This window comes from Dipodomys ordii, unplaced genomic scaffold, assembly GCF_000151885.1.
Source record: "Dipodomys ordii isolate 6190 unplaced genomic scaffold, Dord_2.0 Scaffold1, whole genome shotgun sequence".
Taxonomy (NCBI): Eukaryota; Metazoa; Chordata; class Mammalia; order Rodentia; family Heteromyidae; genus Dipodomys; species Dipodomys ordii.
Genome location: NW_012267217.1, coordinates 20538336 through 20548202, shown reverse-complemented (window position 1 = coordinate 20548202; position 9867 = coordinate 20538336). Strand labels below are relative to the sequence as shown.

The window sequence follows — 9867 nt, the reverse complement described above, 5'->3', positions numbered from 1 at the left end:
CTTTAGCATCTCTTTCAAGGTGACCTTTTTCATGAAGGCCTTTCCCTTGTCCCAGAGCTTATTTCCAAGGCTGCACAAGGGTTGTTAGCTTCCACCTCCAGAGAAGTATTTGTGTTGCTACCACAAACGTGTAAAGCTTATGAGTTGGTATGTGATGATTGTTTGAAAATTGTTGACTTGAGGCTCTCGTCTCTGTGGTGAAGTGGAAGAAGTAGAGATAAAAACAGAATCAGAACAAGGACAGGCATCTTGGGTGTCTTCTATGAGCCTTAGTGGGCGAGGACATTGTAGCCGAGGTACCATGAAGGCAAGGAAATTGGAGGTAGGATGGGATGTAGTGGGAATTTACTATAGACCAGACACAGTGCTAAGTATTCTGCATATACATACTATCTCTTTTAATGAACATAATACATTTTCTTAAGAATGTACTTTAAAGTGCACATTCCTAGAGAAAAGCAGAAAGCCTTCATCAACTACCTGATATTTCTCTAAGGATTCTTGTTGTTGGCCCTTGGATGAACGTGTACCTCTTCTTTTTTGTTTGAAAAAAAATTCTTTTTCATGGTACTGGGGTTTGAAGTCATGGCTTCACACTTGCTAGGCAGGAGCTATAATGCTTGGGCCATACCCCAAGCCTTCTTACTCTGGTTATTTTCAAGATAAGGTTTATTCCCTCTGCCAGCTGGTCTAGACTATGATCCGATTTCTGCTTCTCTCATAGCTGGGTTGACAGATGAGCATCCCCTACCCAGCTTTGTCTGTTGGGATGGGGGTCTTGAACACTTTCCTCCTCCTCCTCCTCCTCCTCCTTCTCCTCCTCCTCTTCTTCTTCTTCTCCTTCTTTCCCTCCTCCTTCTCCTCCTCCTCCTCTTCCTCCTCCTCCTCCTCCTTCTTCTTCTTCTCCTCCTTCTCCTCCTCCTCTTCCTCCTTCTCCTTCTCCTCCTTCTTCCTTCTCCTTCTCCTTCTCCTCCTTCTCCTCCTCCTCCTCCTTCTCCTCCTCCTTCTCCTTCTCCTCCTCCTCCTCCTCCTCCTTCTTCTTCTTCTCCTCCTTCTCCTCCTCCTCTTCCTCCTCCTCCTCCTCCTCCTCTTCTTCTTCATCTTGTTCTTCTTCTTCTTGTTCTTGTTCTTCTTGTTCTTGTTCTTCTTTTTCTTTTCTTCTTCTTCTTCTTCCTGGCCCAGCTGGCTTGGAACTATAATCCCCCTGATCTTTGATCTCTATCACCCAAGATAAGTCACCAGTGCCCAGTTGTTTGAATAATTTTAAGAAGTGAATTGTATGCTCAATTTTGCAAAAAATCCTAACTCTTTTAGTGGATATTTCTCCAAGGAAAAGATTGTTAATGAAGTTATAGAGATTTTGATACTAGAATATTTAGAGTAATAAAACCATTTGTGTGGTACAAAATAGGACAATAACAGTAACAATATTTTACTTTTGTTAATTTTATGGTCAGGTGGATAGAACAAAGGCAACCTCTCTACCACTGAACTACATCTCAGCCCTAGATTATTTTGCTTCTGAAGGCCCAAAACAGAAAACACACAGAGAGACTAGATTGTAAGGTGGGGTTATTCATTCTTATGCTCTTCGTTTGATGGGACTGACTCAAGAAAGAGATTTACTTATTATAATGTGAGATCTACTGTTACTCTCTGCCGCACATACTACACTTGCTTTCAGCACCAGAGGATAGGGCACTCTAAGCTTATCGGACTCCTATGTAGCTTGGTTGCCTGCAGAAATGGCTGAACTTTGTCTAGGCCGTGGGTGGCAAAGCACTTGTGTGTGTCTGACCTGCTGTTCAGGCTGGAACCACCACTGGTTTCAATTATGACTTCAACAGGCAGCTTTAAGGTCTCCTTGATTCCTTACAGTGCCTCACTCTCTACAATTAGTAATAAAAGAACAGAGGCACTTCACAAATATAAGGGCCTAAACAATAATCAGGCAGTAAAGAAAGGCATTGGGACTCTTCTACCTAATTCGCTGTTTCTTTCAAGTTAAATAAACCCCACAAATTTCTTCATTGCTTCATTTTATTGAATAATCTAGGTTTGAATTATACCCAGGCCATCTATCAGCTGTGTGATTTATTAGCAGTTTAACTTCCTTGTGCCTTAAGTTTCCTTAACAGGAGTTAAGGATAGTTTCCTTAGCAGGTGTTTGAAGGATTCAAATGCAAGGTGCTCTTCAAAGATCTCTGCTCCTATAAAAGCTTGTTCAGTATATAGTGACTTTCATTATTATCATCATCATTTTAATTTTAAATAAAACCTAAAGAAGACTTAGATAGAAGTCTCCTTATGCCATTCTTATTTTTATTACTTCATTATTATTATTATTATTATTATTATTATTATTGTTTTTACCAGAACTGGGGTTTGAACTCGAGACTCATGCTCTCACTTAGCTTTTTGCTCAAAGTTAGTTCTCTGCCACTTGAGACACAGGCTCCACTTCTGGCCTTTTGCTGGCAAATTGGAGATAAGAGTCTCATGGACTTTTCTGCCTAGGCTAATTACCAGCCACAATCATCAGATCTCAGCTTCCTGAGTAGCTAGGATTACAGGTGTTAGCTACCAGTGTCCCACCTTTCTTTTCTTTTTCAAATGAGCATTTTAAAGGTTGCTTTGATAACTATCATTGCTTATATTTCCAAATACAAATAGAAATGGATGTAGTTAACCATCACATATACCCATGCCAGCATCGCCAGCTAGCAATACTGATCAATCTTTTTAAAACAGTCCCATGCAGGATATTTTAAAACAAATCTTCGGCATCATGTCAGTTCAGCATAAATTTGTGAGATGTGTGTGTGTGTGCGCGCGCGTGCCACAATTGTAGGCCAATTTTGTACCTTGTGTTTTTTTGCTACATCTTAGTGCTTTCTTCAAGAACTCAAACCCCTGGTAGTGAAGGTTTTTCTTTTCTTTTCTTTTTTTTTTGGGGGGGGGTCCTGTCATGGGGCCTGAACTCTGGGCCTGGGTGCTGTCCCTCAGCTCTTCAGCTCAAGGGTAGCACTCTGCCACTTGAGCCATAGAGCCACTTCCGGCTTTTTCTTTTTGCTTATGTGGTGCTGAGGAATAGAACCCAGGGCCTCAGGCATGCAAGGCAAGCGCTCTACCACTGAGCCACCTTCCCAGCCCTGGTAGTGAAGTTTTCAAATGTCTAATTAGTGAATTAACAATTAAATATATTTTCTCCAGTATTTGGATGAGGCTCAATAGAATTTGTTCAGGGAACAAATGAGGGCAAGAATTTTATAGAGTGACCAATGTATGTGGAGATGTATATGCATAATTTGCAAAATCAATACTTTAATACTTGTGTTAGATTTTGCAATATTTGAAATCCCATTAGTTTAATATTGCCATAAGCATTAATTGTGTTAAATAATTAGCACTTGAAAGAAGATTTAATTCTGGTATTGAAGTTATTTGTGAATGTCTGACTATAGGCGATTTCATAAAGCAATTAGCAAATTCTTCAAACACATGACAAATCCTTTATTACTGTGCTTATAAGTGACATGGTTTACAGAAAACCAAATGTAATTAAATAACATCAACTTGAAATCTACCACAGACTCAAGATATACAAGTTATACTTGGCAAGGCAAAACTTCTCAAACACTAGGTTATTTCTGGTGAAAGATAAATTTCCATTAAGTAATTTCAACATGTTTTTTGTGTTTTTTTTTGTCTTACAGACAGTTCCTTTGGCAATAACTTCCACTTTAGCTTTTATTATATAAAAATATAACAAAATTTCATTATATACAAACATTACATTACACAATGTACAGGTTAAAAACACTAAGAAAATGGCAAGCTGCAAGAGAAATTAAAGTCAACAGCATGATAAGAAAAATTAAATGCTGCACACATTTCATAAAAATTACATTAACTACATTTTTTGTTTGCAAATACCAAACAGTACCAATGTGATTGGAAATTAGTTTCCAACAACTTCATTTTTAAGGCACATCTTGCATATTTATATATACAACACTGAAACCGGTCAATAACTTAGGGGTTTCTCCAGAGTGACCTGTATATGTGTGTGAAGACATGCAGCATGAGATTACACATTTTCATTGGCTCCCTTTTTGGGGGACAGGTATCTTCCAGGGGGGGACTGGTAGAGGGGTACTCCGATCTCCTGCAGGTCTGGGAGCCTCCCTGGACGGGGAGGGGAGAGCAGAGTGGCTGTCCTGTCATAGTCTCTGTGTAGAACTTTCTCATAAACGCTCTGCAGCCCTACTGTCTTGGGCAGCTGGGCCTGGTAGTAATTGTCCCTGCGCAGAGGATCTCGAGGCAGGGACGTGCTCTTGCAGAAGGTGGACATCTGAGCAGGTGGGTGAGTCGAAGGATGTGCATTGGGGCCCCCACAGGACGGGCTCCAACAGCGGTCAGAATGGCCCAGGATCTTACACTCCGCAGTGCACGCCCACAATCCTAGCATGAAAAAGGAAAGAACATGATGGTTATTCCTGAGGACACACAACACACACACACACACACACACACACACACACACACACACACACACTCGTAAGCCTCCATCTTCAGAACGTGAGCCGGGTTAGGGCAGCAGAAAAAGGAAGGTGTGTAGAAAGATGAAAGGCACATTGATTGCTTCCTGCATACAAAGCCTGCCCATCCCTTCAGCTGGAAGAAAATTGATTACGCTGAGCAGACTTCCCTCCTTAGGTGGCCCGCAGGACCGCTGCTTCTGCCTCACAGGATGGGTGTGTGTGCCTTGCTTAAGTGGTGGAGTTGCCTCTACTTGGCATTTTGAAATCACGGTAGGAGGCCGGCCCAGATCTCGAGCAGGGGGAGGGAATGAAATGTGGAGAGACCACCAGGCTGGGGTCCCGGATTGAGCGGCGGCTAGCCGTGGGGGAGAGGAAAGAAGGCTGAGTTCACAGGGGGAGAAGAGTCCTCACCACTCTGCATGTGGTTGATGAGGTCCTTTTTCAGAGCGTCCCCGCTGATGTCCGAATCGCTGTCGTTGAAATCACTGTCCCCTTTGCCGCTGTCTTTGCCGCTGAACTTCTCCGCTTCCCGGCCGGAGATGGTGTTGAAGGAATGTCCCTTCCAGACCGCCACCGGGGCCGCAGGCTCCTTTCCAAACCCCGGGGAGGCGCCGTAGGGCTGCAGCCGGGAACAAGGGGTGCGGGAGGGGGGAGAGGGTGTGAGGGTTGGGAGGGAAACAAGAAGGAAAAAAGAAAAACGAGTGCAACAGGTTAAGCGTCTCCCTGCCACGGCCCACCCCGACCCCTCCATTCTCCCTTCCCCCAGCCTGTCCGCGGAGCACGGAGGGGGGCGCCCAGCCGCGGGAAGGCCTCACCTCGGCGTGCGCGCCGCGGAGCCGCTGCTGCCCCTCGAAGTGACAGGCGCTTTCCCCAGTGGCGCTGCCGCCCTCCGAGCCCGGCACTTCGGCCGCGGCGACCGCGGGTGGGGCCGCGTCGGCCGCGGGGCTGCCAAAGGGCGCTTTGCCGCTGCCAGGGAAGGTGAGCACGTCGAACATGTTGGGCCTGGGCCCAGCTCCCCGGGCGGCCTCCTCCGGGGATCCGGGAGCCGAGGCTCCGCCGCCCGCCGCCCCGGGCCGCTCTTCCCGGAGGGCCCCCCCTTTGCGCACCTCCTTCTTGCGGCGGTTGCAGGTGGTGGCGATGGCGATGATGGCGGCCAGCAGCAGCGTGCAGCTCCCGGCCAGCACGATGATGACGATCAGCGGAGTGTCCCACTGTAGTGCAGGCCCCGCCGCCTCGAGCCGAGAGCCAGGCGGGCGCGATTGCTCCGGGCTCCCCGCACTGGCGGGAGCGCCCTGCCCGCGCCCGCCGCCTTCCGTAACCACGAAGCTGACCGTGGCGGTGGTGGAGAGAGGCGGGCGGCCGCCGTCGGATATGACCAGCAGCGCCCTGAACACGCGGCCCGGAGGCTCTTGCGAGAGGTCTCCGGTGAGCACGATCTCCCCCGTGCGGCGGCCGATGGCGAAGGCTTCGCGGGGTTCTTGCTGTTGCAGGTCGAATGCCAGCTCCCCGTTGACGCCGTCGTCCGCGTCGCGGGCCTGGACGCGGGCCACGGCCGTGTCCTTTGCGGTGCGCCCGGGGACGGCTACTTCTAGGGAACCATTGGCCGGTGCCGGGTGCACCAGGACCGGCGCATGGTCGTTCTGGTCCAGCACTCGCACTTGCACCAGAGCGCTGCTGGAAAGCTGCGGGGATCCGCCGTCGCTGGCCTGGATACGCACGTCGAGCTGGCGCAGCGTCTCGAAGTCGAAGCTGCGCAGCGCGTAGATGGCGCCAGTAGCCGGGTCCACGGAGACGTAGGTGGACACCGCATCGCCGGAGCGGCCCACTTCGGCCTCTAATAGTCGATAGGTGACCTGGCCATTGCGGCCCAGGTCTGGGTCACGGGCGGCCACCGTGGCCAGGTAAGCGCCAGGTGGGTTGTTCTCACGTACGGAGACCTCGTAGACCGGCCGGGTGAAGAGCGGCGCGTTGTCGTTCTCGTCGCCCACGCGCACGGTGTAGGGCCTCACGGTGCGCAGCGGGGGCGCGCCGCGGTCCTCGGCCACCAGGGTCAGGTTGTACTCGGCGATGCGCTCGCGGTCCAGAGACGCCGCGGTCACTACCAGGTAGCTGCCCGCGTAGGCCGGCTGCAGCCGGAAGTGCTCGTGCCCATAGAGGGCGCAGCGCACCTGCCCATTGGCGCCCGAGTCCCTGTCCGAGGTGCTGACCAGCGCTACCAGGCTCTCGCGCGCCGCTCCTTCTGGCACGAGGGAGGTGGCTCCGGCCTCGGGGTTCCCGGCCACAGCCCCGGCCGAGGCGGTCGCGTCGGTTCCTCCGAGCGCAGCGGCGGCAGCTGCAGCAGCGAAGGGTGAGGTGCCTGGTGCTCCGGGGGCGGCCAGAGGGGTGATGGAGATGTCCGGAGCGTTGTCGTTGACGTCGCGTATGCGCACGATGACCTTGCAGGTGGCGGCGCGAGGCCCGGGGCCTCGGTCTTGGGCCCGCACGTCCAGTTCGTAGGTGTCCTGGCGCTCGTAGTCCACCGGGCCGGCCAGGGTGAGGCGGCCGGAGCGCGGGTCGAGCCGGAAGAGGCGGCGGGCCTCGGGTGGGGTGCGGGCGCCGAAGGCGAACACCACGTCGCCGTTGGGCCCCTCGTCGGGGTCGGCTGCATCCAGGTCCAGCAGCAGTGAGCCCACCGGCGCGTCCTCGGCCAGTTCTACCTCGGCCACGGCGCCTTGCGGAAAGGCCGGGCTGTGGTCGTTGGCGTCCAACACGCGCACGCTGAGGGCGGCAGTGGCAGAGCGCGGCGGGCGCCCCCCGTCCTGGGCCACCAGCTCCAGGCTGTAGGCGGCCTGGCTCTCGCGGTCCAGCTCCTGGAGCAGCACCAGATCGGCGCACTGCGCGCCGTCCGCACGCGTCTGCAGCTCCACTCGGAAGGGGCTGTGCGGCTCGGCCAGGCGCACGCTCTGCAGCCCGTTGGCCCCCACGTCCTCGTCCACCGGCACCTCCAGGGGGATGCGCGTGCCCACGGCCGCCCCTTCGGAGATCTCCACGGGGATCTGGGCCCGAGGAAAGCGGGGCGCGTGGTCGTTCACATCCCTCACCTCTACCTCCACGTGCACCAGCCGGAACTGCTCCTGGGAGAAGCTGACCACGTCGAAGGCCAGCACGCACTGGGGGGCCTGGCCGCACAGCTGCTCCCGGTCCAGGCCTGCGTCCCCGACGGTCAGCTGCCCGTCCCCCTCGCGCACCCGGAGCAGAGAGCTGTTGAATTGCTTCATCAGGCGGAAGCTTGTGTCTCCGGACACTTTCATATGCAGATCTTCAGCGAGGGTCCCGATGACCGTGCCGGGGGCATCCTCCTCGAAGGTGCTGTACCGGACTGTCTTGCTTTGCCCCACTGAGAGCACCCAGCAGAGGCTGAAGAGCTGCAAAGGGAAAAGACAAGGGGTGCCCCGGCGCCTCCCGGGACTCATGCTGCCAGCCCCAAGTGCTATTCCAAAAGGCTAAGGAATAGATTCTTTTCTGGTTTGCAGATCGGGGGCGTGAGTCCCAGGCTCCTGGGAACACACTCCAGCCCTGTGCGGGAGAAGTCTGAGAGCTGCGGTTCGCTCGGATCAGCCTGGCTCGGAGGACGCGCGGACCCGCCCTCACTCCGCGCCTCTCCCTCCCGTCTCCCGGCTGGAGCTGCGCCGCCGCGCGGGAGCCGCCTCACGCCTTTATAGCTGCCGATATGCAAATCGCCGGAGCCAGACAGCCAATGGCTGCCTTAGCCTAGCGCCGCCTTTCCTCCATCAGCCTCTGACAACCCTTTTAATGTGGAAAGGCTTAGGGGAGAAAACAAGAAATGAAAATCAGGAATCTTTCCTTTGTTTTTTGTTTTTTTTTTTTGAAACTCCGGCTCCCTCCCCTTTTCTGTTAGCGCCTTGCTTGTAGAAGAGTTGGCACAGGGCTCCGGAAGTAAAAGGAATGGATGGTTTTGTTAATTGTGCGCTTCGCACCCTTGCTCTGGTGCCAGCTGCTAGAACTAAGTGCGAGGACCGAGGGTTTCTCCCTAGGAGCTCCTGATCAAACCCCTCCCTATTCATTTTGCACCTCTCAAGCTTCCAAACTCGCTCTGTGCTGTGAGGCTGTGCTGGACCTCGCTCCCTGCTTCCCATGACTCCCGGAATCAGCCTCTCCATGAAGAACCCTGAAGGATAAGGGAAAATTGATTTTATTCAAATGTGTGTACCCAATTGTGTGTTGCTCATGTGAGTCCTGGTGATCAGAGCTACCACTTTCCTTTCAGAAAATGGTCCTACGATATGTTAGTATGCATGTCACTGTCCAAATGGCTTTCTTAAGCCCTAGGCTCTAGTAGGCAAGGAAAAAAAGTTCCAAATAGGATTTAGCATAAGCTTGAGGAGATTTGGAAAGGTTTCAAAGATCAGACTGTATCAAAGGCTTATGAAGCCCTCGTTAGCAGTGGAAATAGAATGGCGTGGCAGGCGATCCCATTGGAGGCCCCAATGTCTGTATTATTTCACTGTGACAAGCTAAGGGGGAGAGAAAGTTGAACAGTTTCCATAGCCGAGTTGGGCTAACTTGAATATAATGAGCAAACGCCACATGTATCCATTATGTTGCTCTATTCATCCCCAATCACTGCCATAACTCTCCGCTAAACGGTGATGCGCGCTGAATTCCACACAATACAGGGTTCATATTAAAGTGCATTTAGAGAACTTTCCCTCCTGATGCCCTGTTCCGCCTATTTAGAGGATTTTCTTTCTGTTTTAATAGGGCCACTCTGGGAAGCAACACTTGTCCGGTTCCTGAAGAACAAAATCACAGCGTGACACTTGAAACCTGGCCTGAACTTGGGGGTGGGGGAACTTAACCATCTGGCTACAAAAGTGTGCAACTTCAGCCTTGCCAAAACTGGGCTGGCTGGGTGTTCAATGCTGCATTTCCCCCCCGCCCCCCACAGGCGTCCCCACTTCCTGCCTCCTAAGGCCCAGGAGATAGGCTATCAACCAGCACCAAGACAGGGTTCTTATTCAAGGGTTCTACTGAGCACGTTATGGAAAGGAAGGAGTAGAGGTCATGTTCTTGGGGAGAAAAAACAATAAAATAAAAAGATGATGGGTTCCATCAGCAATATTTTATTTGTTCTTCTAAATCCTGATTTTGGTTCTTCATCAGCCATCTTTATTTTCCTTCTCTTAGAGTTCAAGGGACTGTGTTTTGTTGGGTCTTAAAAAGGAAACAACCAAGAAGGAGTTTCTCCAAGGTGGAGACCAGCATCAGGGAGCTGGTGGTAAGAGGGGCACAAGGAGGGAATCAAAGGCAGGCCCTGTCATCA

At 51.9% G+C, this 9867-nt stretch overlaps 1 protein-coding gene across 2 annotated transcripts; it reads right to left on the bottom strand.

Annotated features, from left to right (window-relative positions):
• Positions 1 to 3489: 3489 nt before the first annotated feature.
• On the bottom strand, positions 3490 to 8209 carry Pcdh8 (protocadherin 8). Of its 2 annotated transcripts, none has more exons than XM_013035654.1 (3): positions 5651 to 8209; positions 4956 to 5163; positions 3490 to 4464 (listed from the first exon to the last, which is right to left on the bottom strand). In XM_013035654.1, exons 1-3 carry the CDS (start codon positions 7994 to 7996, stop codon positions 4091 to 4093), a joined length of 2928 nt encoding a protein of 975 aa, XP_012891108.1. In that variant the 5' UTR covers positions 7997 to 8209; the 3' UTR covers positions 3490 to 4090. The 2 variants fall into 2 exon arrangements, with proteins under 2 accessions (XP_012891108.1, XP_012891035.1); XM_013035581.1 differs by having other exon boundaries at positions 5360 to 8194.
• Positions 8210 to 9867: the final 1658 nt, after the last annotated feature.

Excerpts from the sequence above, each read along its gene's own strand:
- Pcdh8 (XM_013035581.1), bottom strand. The coding sequence starts at position 7,996 with ATGAGTCCCGGGAGGCGCCGGGGCACCCCTTGTCTTTTCCCTTTGCAG. Across the intron at positions 5,164-5,359 it reads TCCGCGGCGCGCACGCCGAG|CCCTACGGCGCCTCCCCGGG; the intron begins GTGAGGCCTTCC and ends TCCCGGCTGCAG. Across the intron at positions 4,465-4,955 it reads CATCAACCACATGCAGAGTG|GATTGTGGGCGTGCACTGCG; the intron begins GTGAGGACTCTT and ends TTTTCATGCTAG.